General features: G+C 40.2%; 1 protein-coding gene across 1 annotated transcript in view; it reads left to right on the plus strand.

Moving 5' to 3' along the window:
• The window catches only part of ORC3 (origin recognition complex subunit 3), a 147,101-nt gene that overhangs the window by 80,109 nt on the left and 48,150 nt on the right, over window positions 1–18,842 (plus strand). Inside the window, exons 13-15 of the mRNA XM_040350080.1 lie at window positions 7,368–7,484; window positions 10,546–10,625; window positions 15,091–15,224. Of these exons, the coding sequence (XP_040206014.1) occupies window positions 7,368–7,484; window positions 10,546–10,625; window positions 15,091–15,224 (331 nt within the window). The remainder of the gene's footprint in view (window positions 1–7,367; window positions 7,485–10,545; window positions 10,626–15,090; window positions 15,225–18,842) is intronic.

The following is an 18,842-nucleotide window of genomic DNA, read 5'->3' on the forward strand; positions in this document are numbered from 1 at the left end:
ATTCCCTTTATAGTTCTATGTGATAATATATAATGTGGCCGGTTTAAATGCATATTGATGATTGGCTTTATATGTTATTTTTATTTCCTTTGCATATTGTCGATCCACCTGTCTGAGTTTAAATCCTTGGGACCCACGTTTCTCACTCTCCCAATATATGTAGAATTACCTGGATGTGTTTATGACCATTAGAGGTAACTGTGGAACATCAATATTAAAGGTCTTTGCTGTCAAATGACTTCAATGAAACACTAACCCTAGTTGCCCACAAGATGCCGCTGTCCTGTATGCAGGAATCTGCTTGCATGACGTGATAACGAGGCGTGGAACGCATCGTGACACGCGGACACACGGCACTACTGTATGGAGAGCGTGTGCGTTACGTCACAGCGCTGTATGAACACATCTCCCGGGCGTGAAAACGAGGCTTGAATTACCTTGTGACACGCGGAAGCGCGGCATCAAGATGGCGATGTGCGCATGCGCATGACGTCTAGCGCTCTCTATGCCTATGGGCTTATGCGAGGGGTGGAGAACGAGGACAGCGTCAAACTGGATAGTTAGAGACACTTCCAGTATACACGCCCACTATTACTAATGGCCCTCCCCACTACTTCCGGGCTTTGGAGAGCAAATCCAAACATGTGTGCCTAATTGGAGCGCACGCCGGAGTCAGCTGTGGAACAAGGTAAGATTACAGACAGGTGGACTTTTAGGCTATATATTGGCAGTGGATGGCATAGACCTCTGTATACACCCCAGTAGAAGTCCTTATAGCGACGAAACCGGTAGGGTACACAGGTCATACCGCCATCACCTGCATTATCTGTGGATATTTTCTGTCCGTTTATTGTATTGGAAAGCTTTTTGGTTTGCTGCATGTTTTTTTTGGATTTCTTTGACTTTTTGTTGGACTTTTGATTTTTATTGCTGAACTTTGTTTGGAAAAAAAATTTTGTTCAAAGTGTTATTTTATTCAGAGTGCTCACTTTTTTCAGTGACACAAGTTTGAAGTTTTCATTAAAACTGTAACTTTTTTACACTATGTGGAGCTCTTTTTTTGCTTTTTCCACATACTCTGTTGTGATCAACCACTGATTCCATCACCTACCTTTTTTGGAGAACATCTGCGTCCTTTTGTCTGTGAGTATAATCTCGTACCAATCACTATCTGGAGACTACATAAGGCTGGAGAGGCCTTGAGAGAATTACATCGCAAGGGTAACCAGAGAGGGCAATCGGCCCGTACAAGCCTTGGAGACCCACCCATCGTAAGATGAGTAGTGGGTCATCGTGTTCTGGTAAGAGTACCCAGTTATTTCTTCTCTCGTAAAAGTCTGATTGAAGCGTGCTACTGAGGATATACATCGCATTTATACAATCAAAAGGACCATATATATGTATTATTCCCAACAGGGGATTGGACTATATATAATTTATGCGAATTTAATACCATCCCATATGATTTAAGATGTTTTTCCAAAAGGACTTGTTTTGAACCTATAGCTCACCTGCCTTTGCAGGTTAATTGCTTTAGTGTGTGTTTATTTGAGGGTACCATTATCTCTCTCCTAAGCTCCTAACAGGACTTAACTGGCAACAGGTGCATGTTGATCCTCTGAGGTTCACATTAATATTCACACAGGAATACTTGTCTCACAGACATTTTTTGCATTATAGGTGTCTATTCCCACCTTACAAGTTTATTTATTTATTTTTTGGGGATTTATAAAATTCTCAATTACAAATAATTGTCACCACACCTCACGGTGTTAAGTACACATTTGGATTATTTCCAATCTTATATTATCTCTCTCCTTTCGGTTTCCCACCAAAGTGGAGTTGAGGTATATTGGCGCTACACTTTTCTTTACACATTACCTTTACAAATATTTTTTGTGTGTTGGCTGCCCACCTTTTCACCTTTTTATAAGTTTGCGCAATATTTTCACATACACAACATTTATTAAACCATTTTGCTTGTCTTGCAAAACGCTCTCAAACCAAGGTTTTACTGTAATTGCTAATTATGAATGGAACTACTTCGTAATAAATATTATGGACTATGAATAGAGCTGAAAGTTGAGCCGTATGAAAGTGTAATTTCAGGTCAAATAAAACCAGACATTCAGATGTGTATCTGACAGAAGTTTTAGGACATGGCAATTTTATGACTGGACTTAATTAAACATATTCTGCAGTTTTTGAAGGTCTGCTGGCCACCAGACATACAATTAGTTTGTGGGCTTGTGATTTTATAGCTCACGGATATTAAAAACTTGAGCACTAAAGGCAAACATGGAGTTCACAGCATTCAGTCAGCTTTGTTCTGCTAAAATCTAGAAATAGGAAACAATTGTGATTGGTCACTAGGTGCAACCATGTTAGTTATGTTTTTTTATTTTCTCAGGTCAATATATTGGATGCTATGACCTGTATAGGGTGTCGATATATATTTATTATAGTATAGCCCATTGTTAAATCAAAATAAATGTTTTTTTTGCCATCTTTTGAAATTCTGTGTCTTTGTATTCCCCTTATGTTTCCTATTTGTGTGATTTATACTGAAGCCAATTGACCTGTGATCACTGGTACATAAATTGCCCCGTATTTCCACATCTGTGATCAGGTTTGTATTGTTGGTAATTAGGAGATCCAGTAACGCTCTATTTATAGTTGGTGTGTCTATTATCTGACCCATAAAATTGTCCTGCAAGACATTTAGGAACTGGCGAGCCCTAGATGAATGTGTGGTTCCCCCCGCCCAGTCTATGTCTGGATAATTAAAATCCCCCAGTGAGCGCAGTATGAAAACTCCTCCTGCAAGCTTTAACCAGACACTGATAGAAGTCACAAGACTGCTTCATACTGCTGCTGAGAAAGGATATTTAGCATTTTATATTTACTAAAACTGATGCACATCCATGTTTTGTGTAATGTGGTAGACCAGATAGTGAATGCAGGGTCCTGGGGTTAGTTACACTTTAATTGTACAGTATAGGACACTGGCTGGATGCTCATAGTCCCTGGGTTATAGCCTGCTACAGGTGATATGACCCTAGAGAAGGCTTTTCTGGGCACGCCCCTTAGGCATACTGCTATAACCCATGCCACTTTGTGAGTTTTTACTTGGGTGATTGACCTCTTCTCTGCTTATGGAGAAGTTGTTTATGCTTAACTGTATCTTACATAATGGGACACAGCATTTTCATTTCCATGATGATAGGGTCCTGGTGCCACCTTTGGGTGATTGGACATATGGGTATTAAAAAAAAAAAAAGAAAGGAAAGCCATTCGTAGGCATAACAACTTTTAGGCAAGGCTTTATTTTTTATGCTAGTGTCTGCACTAAAGTATTGCTAGCTTCTCAACCATTCCATCTGGGATTAGGCGACTGTTTTTTTCTGGTTCCGTTACCTATGGCTTTCCAGTGCTCAGAGGAATGGTGCTTAGACCCTGCTCTGGCCATGTGGGGATAGCCTGTAACATTGCTGGTCAGCACTGGATAAGACCCTGTACAATGATATTTGTCCTATTTGGATCGGGAAAAGTCCTGGAGGTGAGCATGGAAGGAGGTGATGAGGAAACTAGAGAGCAGGAGGCCATGGGAGGAACAAAGGGAACGAGTAGGTTGGTATTTTGAGACTAGATTAGTGATGTAGCTGGGAGCCGAGATGTGGATGGCTTTGTAAGTTGTTAGAGTTTTGAATTTCATTTGTTGGATGAGTGGAACCCAGCGGAGGGATTGACAGAGAGGGGTAGCAGACACTGAACGATTGGTAAGAAGGATGAGCAGCATTCATAATGAACTGAAGGGGGGTAGCCTATGTAAAGGTAATTCTGTGAGGAGGGAGTTGCAGTAGTCGAGGCAGGAAATTACCAGGGAGCGATCTAGGAGCTTTGTGGTGTCATTGGTTGGGAAGGGGGTTATTTTGGAGATGTTGCGGAGATTGAGGCGGCAAAATTTTGACAGTGTTTGACGTGGGGCTGAAAGAATAGTTCCAAGTTCAGGGTTACACCTAGAACCTTGGCATACGGGGACGGGCTGATAGTAGTGCTATTGATCTTGACAGAGAAATCAGGGGAAGAAATACTGTATTATGAGCTCTGTTCTTGATTGGTTGACTTTAAAGATGTGGTGTGACATCCAGTCTGATATGTCTGTTAGTAAATTAATGATACGTGAGGAGACTGAAGGAGTGGGTTGAAGTGTAGAGATATAGAATTGGATGTTGTCAGCACAGAAATGTTATTGGAAGCCATTAGAGGCTATTACCTAACCCAGGGAGGTGTAGATGGAGAATAAGAGAGGTCCAAGAACAGAACCTAGTAAAACATGACTTGGTACTTGGTAGAGAAACCATTGTTGGCAAGTACACACTTTCTTGCAGTTGATTATCAGGTTTGCACACATCTCAGGATTGGTCCACTCTTCTTTACAGATCTTCTTTAAATCCTTAAGGTTTCTTGGCTGTCGCTTGGAAACTCATTTCAGCTCCCGCCATAAATTTTCTATAGGATTAAGGTCTGGAGACTGGCTAGGCCACTCCATGACCTTAATGTGCTTCTTCTTGAGCCACTGCTTTGTTGCCTTTGTGGTATATTTTGGGGCATTGTCATGCTGGATGACCCATTCATGACCCATACGGTTCTGGCTGAGGGAAGAAGGTTCTCATCCAAGATTTTACAATACATGGCCCTGTCCATTAACCCCCCCCCCCCCCCCCAATGCAGTAAAGCTGGCCTGTACCTTTAGCAGAGTAACAGCCCCAAAGCATAATGTTTCCACCTCAGTGCTTGACTGTAGGGATGGTCTTCTAAGAGTCATAGTCAGCATTTTCATCCTCGAAACACAAGTCGAGTTAATGCCGAAGAGCTACATTTTGGTCTCATCTGATCACAGCACTTTCTACCAGTCCTTCTCTGAATCATTTAGATGTTCATTGGCAAACTTCAGACAGATCTGTACATGTGCCTTCTTAAGGAGGGGGACCTTGCGGACACTGCAGGATTTCATTACATGGTCGGCGTATTGTGTTACCAATGGTTTGGTGACTGTGGTCCCAACTGCCTTGAGATCATTCACAAGCTTATCCCGTGTAGTTCTGGGCTGCTCCCTCACTTTTTTCATGATCATCCTTACCTCATGAGGCGAAATCTTGTATGGAGCTCCAGACTGAGGGTGATTGATGGTTATTTTGTATTTCTTTCATTTGTAAATAATCGCTCCAACAGTTGTCTCCTTCTCACCAAGCTTCTTGCTGATGGTCTTGTAGCCTATTCCAGCCGTGTCTGTTTCTGTTTACTGTTTCTAATTCTCTGTTTTGTGGTATCTGTAAATCATTTTGTGTGCCTTTTTTTTTATTATTATTAAAACAATACTTAAAAATCATAAAGCTGAATCTCTGAATGCTCTAACCTGAAATTAAAGCATCTATTGCCTCTGTGAAGAAAGCAAACATATTTTAACATATTTTTGTTACATTACATTACTGTCCGGTCATGGCAGTGAGTGTCGCATACTTTTCTTAAAGGTCAGATTTGCTATAATACAGGGTTTGACAAATTTGCTTGGAATCTAGGAGCCAGCTAAAAAAGTTAGGAGCCAGAAAACGTGCCCGTTCTGCCAAGCTCGCGCGCAGAAGCGAACACATACGTGTGTAACGCCCGCATATGTAAACAGTATTCAAACCACACGTGAGGTATCGCCGCGATCGTTGGAGCGAGAGCAATAATTCTAGCTCTAGACCTCCTCTGTAAGTCAAAACATGCAACTTGTAGAATTTTTTAAACATTGCCTATGGAGATTTTAAAGGGTAAAAATTTGTCGGCATTCCACGAGCGGACGCAATTTTGAAGCGTGACATGTTGGGTATCAATTTAGCATATCTTTCACAATATAAAAAAAATTGGGATAACTTTACTGTTGTCTTATTTTTTAATTTAAAAAAGTGTATTTTTTCCCCAAAAAAAGTGCGCTTGTAAGACCGCTGCGCAAATACGGTGTGACAGAAAGTATTGCAACGATCGCCATTTTATTCGCTAGGGTGTTAGAATAAAAAAATATACATAATGTTTGGGGGTTCTAATTAGAGGGAAGGAGATGGCAGTGAAAACAGTAAAAACACACATATTAGAACTGCTGTTTTACTTGTAATGCCAATGGCCACCACCAGATGGCGCCAGGTCACAGAAGGCAGCTTGGGCCTTCATAAGGCTGCAAAGCCGCGGCCTAAATTACCGGCCGTTGCGTGGCCGCCTTGATCGCGCGGTGGTGGAGGTCGGGGTGCACGGAGACACAGGATTCTGTGCCTCTCTGCGCCCCCACCGTGCGATCGCCGCAGGCCCGCGACGTCTGCAAAGCCGCGGCCTCAATTACCGGCGAGCGCCAAATCACAATTTCTTGTCGCAATTGCGACCTGGCGCTCGGATTTTGTCGAGGCCTGCTATAATAGATGATGTTAACTGTTAAAACATGCAGTGACTACTATTTGTATATGTAAAGGATTAACTGCAGAGTTAACCTTCCCCAGTGACATCCACTATCAGTGTGCTGGCACCTAAGTTGTTGTCCTGCGAGTTGGGGGTAAGAGTGTAATGCATCACAGTAGATTTTCCTTTAAATAATAATGTAAAACAGAAAAATGTATTAAAGAATAATACATCAATTGATACATTTTAACTTTAAGACCCCTTTTACACTAGGTCGTCTTGCAGGCGCTATTGCCCTAAAAATAGCGCCTGCAAACCGATCCTAAACAGCCGCTGCCGTGTCTCCAGTGTGAAAGCCCTGAGGGCTTTCACACTGGAGCAGTGCGCTAGCAGGACTGTAAAAAAAAGTCCTGCTAGCCGCATCTTTGGAGTGGTGAAGGAGCGGCGTGTATATCACTCCTCCACTGCTCCCCCCCCATTGAAATCAATGGGACACCGAGGCTATACCACCGGCAATGTGCCTCTGCAGAGGCTCTTTGCAGGGTTTTTTAACCCTTTCCCGGCAGCTAGAGGGGGTAAAACTGCCCCGCTAGCGGCCAAATAGCCCTGCAAAATTAGCGGTAAAGGGACGCTAAAAATAGCGGCGCTTTACCGCTGACCTCGCCCCAGTGTGGAAGGGGCCTACAAGTAGAGTTTTGGTAGGAAAGAGTGACGTGTACAACTTTTGACAAACTTTGCATGCCTAAACTATGGCGATCTTCTGATATAAGATGTAGGTAAGTTAGAAGAGAAGGATTTGTGCGAAGGACATTTTAATTGCAGAACGTTTAGATTAATAATCAAAGGACCAATAGCGTAAAGGTAATCAAGATGCTCTTTTTCACCCTTTCCTACATACTGTATATGACTATAGTATATTTATCTTTCTATTGCAGGAAATAACACAAACATTTCTGGAAAATTTGCACTCCTACCATGAGAATTTTATTCCAGTGTTAAGATGTCTCCATCAATTTACTTGTATTCTCCCTAAATATCCCCTAGGAAAGCAGGTGAGTATCAATGTGTTCCAATGTTGTTCTTTTAGGACACATACATACACAGGGGTTTTGACAGCACCCAAAACTCAATAAGCCTTTTGCTATTCATATTGTAGCTGCAGCTGACGTCTTTTTATTTTCATTAAAGTGGTTGTAAAGGCTTAAAGTTTTTTTTTTATTTGAATGCATTCTCTAAATACTTACCCAAGTTTGATCACTGTCCAACGTTGTGCCTGAGAGCAGCAGTGCTGCTCTCGCTCTCCTCACTGGACTGAGAGCAGAGGGAGCTATTTTCTCCTGGTGCTGTCACTCAAATCCAGTGAAAAAGGAGCAGGGGGTGGCATGGCTGCATGAGTACCCTTCCTTAGCAAGTGACTTTCTGGTGGGATACTCAAAGGCAGGAGAAGCCAGGAGCGTCAGTAGGGGACCCCGGAAAAGGAGGATCAGGGCTTCTTTGTACAAAACCATTGCACAGAGCTGATAAGTACAACATGTTTGTTATAAAACAAAGACTTTTATATCACAGTGGGGAGATAGCTGTATTAAAATTGCATAGTTAATACAGAGACCGCCTCTTTTTATTAATTTTTTTATTTTTTTTGTTCAGTCCACTGGGTTGAACGAAAGAAAACTTACCAAGTGTATAACAGATCTGGCTTGCTTGATTTTATTAAAGTGCTCAAAGAGGATTTAATCAGTGAGCTGCTCCTTTACCATCCAGTCGGCCTTAACCAAGCTTGCTGTATTGTTTTGCCTACACACAATGAAATGTTTAGGACCAGACTATGTTGTCTGACAGGGTTGTCTAAGTGATAACATAGACGGAATAAAATTACATATTTTTTGGAAGGCAAAATACATCTTCCTTTAGACTTCAGAACTAGTGTGATGTATGTGTATTTAGCTGTTTTTCTTACACCTCAAGCTTCATAAACTGTGTGTGTATGGCTCTTTAAGTTCATTACCAAAGTGCAAGTTAATAGAACTTTTTCACTTGCTGGGCATTGTATCTGGCAGAGAACCAATTTTAATTGGACCTTGTAAAATATGCCTAATTTTTTTTATCAATGAAGTTTTGGAGATAAATTTGTACCCTGATTTGAAAGAGATAAGCATCGCTTGCATATCAGATGTATTTACTGAACTAGTGTGATATGCTAGCTGTTCTTGGGTTGCAGTATTAAGAATAGCCAGAAGATGGCACTAATGATAGAGACAGACAGCAGTCATCTTTCATTTTCACCAAATGCTGTACGGTATGTTTTAAAATATATATAAAAAGCCTTGATACGGCTGTGAATGCTGTACATTTTTAATTTTTTTATAATTTTTTTTTTTTACATAGCACTACATTAAACATGTTTGAGAAGAGAAAGCATTATTAGTATTATTACAATAGTTGCAGTCATAGATTATTCTTGTTATGCTATTGTCACTGTAGTAATCTCATTGTTTGCTCAAAGACTTTTGATTGGCTGTGAATAGTTGCATGCAATTTAGGGTAATATCTTGCATATACTGGGGGAGCTAAAGCTTTTGCTGCTGACATTTTTTTCTTAAAAGGTTTGCGTGACAGTATATAACAAATTTAATTCAGGCAGTGAGCATGTGCTGTTGCCTACATCCAATGCCAGAACATGAACCTTTGACACCTAAGGTCAAGATGCCAAAGTGCAGAAAGCACCCAGGAAGCCAAATTGGTACAGGGTGCAAAAATGTCACCCCTAATTTAAAAAATGAAAATGTTCTCTTATAGGGAACATCTTGTGGAGCTGAAACTTAGTGAGGTGCTTCAGTCATATTTTTAAAATTTAAGTCAGCAGCTACAAAACCGGTATAGGAAAAATATAAATCCTCAACCACCCTTCTTGCCAGACACAAGCATATGCAAGTGGGTGATCTATGGTGATATAAATATAAAGCTAGCTGCTATGTCAGGAGCGACCAATATTGGCCACTAAGGTGCAGCATGCAGCCACCTCAGAATCCCACACCAGTGATGGTGATGGTGATTTACAAGTGAAAACCAAACAAACGAAAAACACTTGAATCAAAAAGACATTAGCTAGATATGAACTTTGGCTATGAATGAGTTAATAGTCCAAAATATTAACAGCAGAAAGTCCATTAGATAACAGGTAGTATGTCAAACACCCGTGCATCTGTGCCACATTGCAGATTGGTTGTAAACGTGTCCAAAGGAAAACGTGATATCTCCTCCACCAAACTTATAAATTGGCCTCTTACCGAATTCCCACGATCCCTTATTACAGGGGATCAAAAACAGCACGTAATAGGTCCCAATCTCGCCGTTTCGGATATGCAGTCCTGTTGGATCTCGTTCTTCAGGAAATTTCAGCAGTATCAATGCCCACCATGTAAAAACAGTGACAGCTCCACATAGTGCATTAAATGTGTAGAAATGTATTTAAAAAGGTTGCAATTGCACCTACAATTATGCAGATTAAAATTTGCCTTGAATGTGTCGGCCGGTACACAAAACTCTCAGGCACCCGTCCACTGGGGGAACGTCAGGAGCTTCTTGGGTGACGACAGCGCGCCGCTCGCCCTACGTCCGTTTCGTAATAAATGTACTTCTTCCCTTTCCATATTTATAATACTGAATTGCAGCAGAGTTTCATTATAGAGAGAGAGGAGAGGATATGATGTAATCCCTGTTGTAACACCTTCTCCTTGGCGGGTGCACTACCGGGGGATTTTTTTTTTTGTGGATGCCAGAGTTCTTCTTTTTTTTCTCTAAAGTACAAAATGACTTGTGTATTCATTATATAAAGTAGGGTATATCTTTCATTTTTTTTTCTTTTCTTTTTTTTTTTTTTTTATGGTATTTTCCTATAGGATTTTAAGAGACCCATGATAGTTGTTAATTAATAGCTTGTGTTAAGTTTGAGTACAACTGATTATCCATAAATGATGAGGTTTTAGATTGTGCGTGTGGGTTTGTAGATCCCTGTATCTTTTCTTTGCACAACTAAAGTGCAGATTTTTTTTGTTATACCTTTTGTGAGAATTACTTTTTTTTTTTTCCTCATCTGTCCTATCACATTACTAGATCAGAGAACTTTACTGTGCTTGTCTAGAAAAGAAAGTATGGGAAACTGAAGATTACATCTCAGCTTTGCAGCTTCTTGGGTATGTATATACCATTTTATCAACTTTACTTCCTTCAACCTGTAAGTTGCATTTCTGTTATTTTGGATACTAGCTGTGTCTCGCAGAATAGGACATAGCTTTGCATTCTGAACGGCTTTATCTTTCATATCAGTCAATGGGAAAGCAAGTAATTTAAAATGCAAAACATTACCCTCAAGCCTTACTGCATACATTATTACATAATTATTAGTAGATTAGGACCCTTTCACACTGGTATTCAGTCTAGATCCACCTGCTTGTTTTTCGAACGGATCCAGACTGAAACACTGTATGTAAATGGGTGGGTTGGATGTAAACAAATGATGATATGTTTACATCAGCATTCATCCGAATCCGTTTTTTTCTTAAACTGAGCAAAGCTGCATCTTTTTACATTTAGACAGATCTGAACGTTGATAAACAGATGCCATTCATGCTTTTAAAAATCATGACTGAATGGATGACGCCTCTGTTTTCACCTAGTGGTCTGACCAATAACACACCTCATGTATTAGATTGCCTCCACTCTGGATGAAGGAGAACAGCAGACAGCAGCATTGTTAATCTGGGGGAAGGGGAGTGTTAGGTGATTTGGCAGATTCCAATAGATAGCCAAACTCCAGCTCACAATGCAGTAACATAAGCAGTTACAGCAACAGTTTTTTTCCATTTTAGATAAAGATCTTGCATGAATAAATAAACGCTGATCATTGCGTTTTTATAGCACTGATCGCTGTATAAATGACAGTGGTCCCAAAATAGTGTCAAGTGTCCGATGTGTCCACCATAATGTCGCAGTCACGATGAAAATCGCAGATCGCCGCCGTTACTAGTAAAAAAAAAATAATAATAATAAAAATGCCATAAAACTATCCCCTATTTTGTAGACGCTATAACTTTTGGGCAAACCATTTTTTTATTTTTTCACCAAAAATATGTAGAATACATATTGGCCTAAACTGAGAAAGAAATTCGTTTTTTTATATATATTTTTTGAGGCTATTTATTATAGCAAAAAGTAAAAAATATATATATTTTTTTTCAAAATTGTCGCTCTTTTTTTTGTTTATAACGCAAAAAATAAAAACCGCAGAGGTGATCAAATACCACCAAAAGAAAGCTCTATAGGGCGGACGGCAAGTGGTTAAAGGCCCTTTTTACACTGGCAGGTCCAGGCCCTGCAACTGGCAACTGCTGCCTTGTCTATTTGCCAGACTATTGCTAACAGGACAAAACAAGTGAATAGAGAACATGAACCTGTATTTAACCGCTTGCTGATCGCCACACGATGATATACGTCGGCAGAATGGCACGTACCGTTTAAGAAGCGACATTGTGGACACAAGCATTTCCCCAGTCTTCCTAGTGACAGGACAGTGATCACAGCTTCCTGTAATCGGAAGCTGTGATCACTGTCGTGTCACACACAGCCCATCCCCCCTACAGTTAGAAGCTCTCCCTAGGGCACACTTAACCCCTTCAGCGCCACCTAGTGGTTAACCCCTTCACTTCCAGTGTAATTTTCACAGTGATCAGTGCATTTTTATAGCATTGATCGCTGTAACAATGACAATGATCCCAAAAATGTGTCAAGTGTCTGATGTGTCCGCCATAAAGTCGCAGTCATGATAAAAATCACAGATCGCTGCCATTACTAGTAAAAAAAAATGAATAATAAAAATGCCATAATTCTATCCCCTATTTTGTAGACGCTATAACTTTTGCGCAAACCAATCAATATACGCTTATTGCGTTTTTTTTTTTTACCAAAAATATGTAGAAGAATACGTATCTGCCTAAACTGAGGAAAAAAATGTTTTTTTTATCTATTTTTGGTGGGATATTTATTATAGCAAAAAGTTAAAAATATAGATTTTTTTTCAGAAACTGTCGCTCTATTTTTGTTTATAGCGCAAAAAATAAAAACCGCAGAGTTGATCAAATACCACCAAAAGAAAGCTCTATTTGTGGGAGAAAAAGGACGTCAATTTTGTTTGAGCGCTACGTCGCACTACCGTGCAATTGTCAGTTAAAGCGATGCAGTCCTGAATTGCAAAAAGTGCTCTGGTCTTTGTGGTTAAGGACCCTATTCCATTAGAACAATTGCAGCTGATGTCCTCAGCCTTTTTGCTTTGTGTTGGTGCACAGAATGTAATTTGCCAAGTCTCTAGAATGTCTTCTATATCTGTGCACATGATTTTGTGTTAAAAAACTTAATCTGCTGAACCTGCATGTGAGAGATCCCTTTTGACAGACAGTGATACAGTAAATTCATCAAGGATGTCATAGGGGAAAGATGCTTCCTATCCCACAATCTGCCAACATCAGCTCAAAAACATGTAGATATGTTGCCTGCCTTGTGTCAGTTTCAGTTACAAGAGGTGGTTGTACCAGTTCATTCAGAGGAAAGGTTCCAAGGTTTTGATTCAAACCTACTCACAGTTCCCAAGCCAAATGGAGGCATTAGCCCCACATCAGACTTTAAATAAACAGATACATTTGTGTATCAAAATGGATGGAATCGGCAAGATCTGTCATTGCTTCTTTGAAACAAGGGGAATTTCTTGCATCAGTAAACACTCAAATCCCCATCTTCCCAATATATCAACACTTTTTCTGTATTTTGCTTTAGGAAATCAATACTTCCAATTTTGCATTTGTACCAATCTGGCTTTTCTTTTTGAACATGAACATTAACCCTGAATGTTCATAAAAGTCTTTGCCTGCTTTTTGCTCTTGGGCATTCATACCACAGGGTAACTGGATGATTTTCCGATGAAGGATGTCTTAGGCCTAGTACACACGAGAGGATCGATCCGCGGAAACGGTCCGGAGGACCGTTTCCGCGGATAAATCCTCTGGCGGATTTTGATCTCATGGTTGTACTAACCATGAGATCAAAATCCCAGCGTAATTCCCTCCGCGGTGACGTGTCGCGCCGTCGCCGCGATGATGACGCGGCGACGCTGTAATATAAGGAATTCCACGCATGCGTCGAATCATTACGATGCATGCGAGGGATGTAATCGGACGGATTGATCCGCTGTGTCTGTACAGACCAGCGGATCAATCCGCTGGACTGGATTCCAGCGGATAGATTTCTTAGCATGCTAAGAAATTTTGATCCGCTGGAAATCCATCCCCGGGGAAAAAAATCTGCGGAAAAATATCCGCTGGATCGTACACACCAGGGGATCTATCCGCTGAAACCGGTCCGCGGATCAATTCCAGCGGATCGATCCTCTCGTGTGTACGGGGCCTAAGCCACAACCTTGTTTGCCAACACCCAAAGAAAGATTCAGCTTCTTTACACCTATAGCTGTTTAATCAACTTTCTGAAGTCAGCCATCCTGTCCTCATACTGTCTGGAGTATCTAGGACTCACCCCAAGCCAGAATTTCCCTTCCTCCTGAAAATGCTATGTGTGAACATGAGATGTAGTCCCAAGGGAGGGGGCGAGCACGCTGACTAACCCCCAGCCAGAACGGCTCGGATGATGGGGGCAAGCTTACTGGGGAGGAACAGGAAGTGAGAAATTCAAAGAAAAAAAAACATTTAGAAGGGAAATCGAAGGAAAAGGTAAGCGAACCAACAATGCACTAGCTTAAAGGAACCTATTTAGGAAATAAAAAACAAACTTTACAACCCCTTTAAAGTTTGACACACTATACCGCCTAGAGAAATCTTTTGATAAATGCAAATCAAACAGTATGATTCTTCCCCGTTATGACTTTCTGATGCCACAATGCAGCTTACCATATACAAAATATCTATATTACACACCCCAGGGATTATTTCAACCAGCCATCTGTTGATTGTTTTACACTACCTGCTAGGAACTAGATTTAGTCTCCTATTTTTCCAGAAGACTGGCAAGACTGAGCAAAATCTTATCCGGTTCATTCAATTCGGATCAAAGTAGGATGACAGTCGTACAACAGTTGTGTGGCACTAGTGTGAACCTGGCATTAGTTGGCAATGGCTTAATTGAACAAGCTGAAGATAGAAGCTGATTTGTTACTATGCACAGCTGCATCATAATTTGTGTCCACTTGTTTTTGTAAATCTCCCAATTATATAATTCTCTCAAGCTAGTCTTTTGATCCTTGCATCTATGGCAATGCACAACCCAGGTCCCTAGCCTGCAGTGCGGTTCAGTAGCAAAGTTTGGTCAAAGAATCTATCACACTGTTGAGAGCTTTCCTGTATTCTCACCTCTTGTATACAGTGTGACTACAAGTACTGCGGATCCTGATTGACTTTGTGTTTGCCCAGTCTTGGTAATGCTGTACAGAGAATTACTGAAAGAGAAATACACTGAGAATATAAAACATATTTTTTTTTAAATGGTGCTTTTATATTTTCCTGAAGTTCAGCTTTAAGCTTTCGTTTTTGATCAGATGACAGACAAAGCAGTCTTAATTTCTTGATTAATTATTGAATAGCCTTTTTTTGTGTTTTGTAGGATGTTGGCTAAAGATGAACTTGTAGCTACACTTCAAAAATGTGTGGAAGTTTTAAAACCATATTCTGCAACGCAACTTGGCAGCGCACTCAAAAAGCTGGAGGAGTTCCTGGTTCAATTCCAGTGTCTTGAAGGTAAATATGTGGTACTGCAGCCCACTTTACTGACTGAAGTTTGAATCAAAAACAAGTAGTAGATGTTTAGCCAGTGTCTGCCTACAATTACCACTAGTTCTTTCTTGTAGCTGTATATACTCTATATACTTGACTACATAGGGAATTATGATTGATAAACGGGAAGCACTTTTGTAACAAAACAAAATGGAGTTGTACTGTTTACCAATATCAAGTACAGTTTAACCACTTTCCCACCGGACCATTTGTCAGCCTTAAGACCAGAGGTGTTTTTACAATTTTCCACTGCGCTGCTTTAACTGGTAATTGCGCGGCCATACAATGTTGTACCCAAACAAAATTTGCGTCCTTTTTTTCCCACAAATAGAGCTTTCTTTTGATGGTATTTGATTGCCTCTGCGATTTTTAATGTTTGCGATATAAACGGAAAAAGAGCGAAAATTTTGAGAAAAAATGATATTTTCTACTTTTTGTTATAAGAAAAATCGAACAAACTCAATTTTAGTCATACATTTTGGCCAAAATGTATTCAGCCACATGTCTTTAGTAAAAAAAATGCCAATAAGCGTATATTTATTGGTTTGCGCAAAAGTTATAGCATCTACAAACTAGGGTACATTTTCTGGAATTTACACAGCTTTTATTTTATGACTGCCTATCTCAATTCTTGAGGTGCTAAAATAGCAGGGAAGTACAAAACCCCCCCAAATGACCCCATTTTGGAAAGTAGACACCCCAAGGAACCTGCTGAAAGGCATGTTGAGTCCATTGAATATTTTTTTTTTTTGTAACAAGTGATTGAATAATGACAAAAAAAAAAAAAAAAAAAAAGAAATTACAAAAAGTTGTCACTAAATGATATATTGCTCACACATGCCATAGTTATATGTGGAATTGCACCCCAAAATACATTCTCCTGCTTCTCCTGAGTACGGGGATACCACATGTGTGAGACTTTTTGGGAGCCCAACCACGTACGGGGCCCCGAAAATCAAGCACCGCCTTCAGGATTTCTAAGGGCGCAAATTTTTGATTTCACTTCTCACTACCTAAGACAGTTTTGAAGGCCATAAAATGCCCAAATAGCACAAAATCCCCCCAAATGACCCCATTTTGGAAAGTAGACACCCCAAGGAATCTGCTGAGGGGCATATTGAGCCCACTGAATATTTTTTTTTTTTTGTACCAAGTGATTGAATAATGACAAAAAAAAAAAAAAAAAAAAGAAATTACAAAAAGTTGTCACTAAATGATATATTGCTCACACATGCCATAGTTATATGTGGAATTGCACCCCAAAATACATTCTGCTGCTTCTCCTGAGTACGGGGATACCACATGTGTGGGACTTTTTGCGAGTCTAGCCGCGTACGGGACCCCGAAAACCAAGCATCGCCTTCAGGATTTCTAAGGGCGCAAATTTTTTATTTCACTCCTCACTACCTATCACAGTTTTGAAGGCCATAAAATGCCCAAATAGCACAAACCCCCCCCAAATGACCCCATTTTGGAAAGTAGACACCCCAGGCTATTTGCTGAGAGGCATGTTGAGTCCATGGAATATTTAATATTTTGCCACAAGTTGCGGGAATATGACAATTTTTTTTTTTTTTGCACAAAGTTGTCACTAAATGATATATTGCTCACACATGCCATGGGCATATGTGGAATTACACCCCAAAATACATTCTGCAGCTTCTCCTGAGTACGGGGATACCACATGTGTGGGACTTTTTGGGAGCCTAGCCGCGTACGGGACCCCGAAAACCAAGCACGGCCTTCAGGATTTCTAAGGGCATACATTTTTGATTTCACTCCTCACTACCGATCACTACCTATCACAGTATTGAAGGCCATAAAAGGCCAAGATGGCACACAACCCCCCCAAATGACCCCATTTTGGAAAGTAGACACCCCAAGCTATTTTCTGAGAGGCATTTTGAGTTAATGGAATATTTTATATCTTGCCACCAGTTGCTGGAATATGACAAACTTTTTTTTTTTTTTTTGCACAAAGTTGTCACTAAATGATATATTGCTCACACATGCCATGGTTATATGTGGAATTGCACCCCAAAATACATTCTGCTGCTTCTCCTGAGTACGGGGATACCACATGTGTGGGACTTTTCGGGAGCCTAGCCGCGTACGGGGCCCCGAAACCAAGAACCGCCTTCAGGATTTCTAAGGGCGCAAATTTTTGATTTCACTCCTCGCTGCCTATCACAGTTTCGGAGGACATGGAATTCCCAGATGGCAGACAACCCCCCCAAATGACCCCATTTTGGAAAGTAGACACCCCAAGCTATTTGCTGAGAGGCATGGTGAGTATTTTACAGCGCTCATTTATTTTTGAAAATGAAGAAAGATATATATATATATATATATTTTTTTTCTTTTTTCAATTTTCAAATCTTTGTGACAAAAAGCAAGATCTGCAAAATACTCAACAGACCTCTCAGCAAATAGCTTGGGGTGTCTACTTTCCAAAATGGGGTCATTTAGGGGGGTTTTGTGCCATCTGGGCATTCCATGGCCTCCGAAACTGTGATAGGTAGTGAGGAGTGAAATCAAAAATTTACACCCTTAGAAAGCCTGAAGGTGGTGATTGGTTTTTGGGGTCCCGTACGCGGCTAGGCTCCCAAAAAGTCTCACACATGTGGTATCCCCGTACTCAGAAGAAGCAGCAGAATGTATTTTGGGGTGTAATTCCACATATGCCCATGGCATGTTTGAGCAATATATCATTTAGTGACAACTTTGTGCAAAAAAAATAAAATAAAATAATAATAATTCTCTTTCCTACAACTTGTGTCAAAATATAAAATATTCCATGGACTCGAGATGCCTCTCAGCAAATAGCTTGGGGTGTCTACTTTCCAAAATGGGGTCATTTGGGGGGGGTTTGAACTGTCCTGGCATTTTATGAACAACATTTAGAAGCTTATGTCACACATTACCCACTCTTCTAACCACTTGAAGAAAAAGCCCTTTCTGACACTGTTTGTTTACATAAAAACATATTATTTTTTTGCAAGAAAGTTAAGTTGAACCCCCAAACATTATATATTATTTTAAAGCAAAGGCCCTACAGATTAAAATGGTGGGTGTTGCATTTTTTTTTACCACGCAGTATTTGCGCAGCGATTTTTCAAATGCATTTTTTTGGGCAAAAATACATATTTTTTTATTTTAATGCACTAAAACACACTATATTGCCCAAATGTTTGATGAAATAAAAAAGATGATCTTAGGCCGAGTACATAGATACCAAACACGACATGCTTTAAAATTGCGCACAAATGCGCAGTGGCGACAAACTACATACATTTTTAAAAGCCTTTAAAAGCCTCTACGGGTTACCACATTAGATTTACAGAGTAGGTCTACTGCTAAAATGACTGCCCTCGATCTGACCTTCGCGGTGATACCTCACATGCATGGTACAATTGCTGTTTACATATGACGCCAAACCGACGCTTGCGTTCGCCTTTGCGCAAGAGCAGGGGGGGACAGGGGTGCTTTTTTTTTTTTTTTTTATTATTATTATTTAATTTGCTTTTTTAATTTTATTTTAAACTGTTCCTTACTTTTTTTTATTATTTTTATAATTTTTAT

This window comes from Rana temporaria, chromosome 4, assembly GCF_905171775.1.
Source record: "Rana temporaria chromosome 4, aRanTem1.1, whole genome shotgun sequence".
NCBI classification, from domain to species: Eukaryota; Metazoa; Chordata; class Amphibia; order Anura; family Ranidae; genus Rana; species Rana temporaria.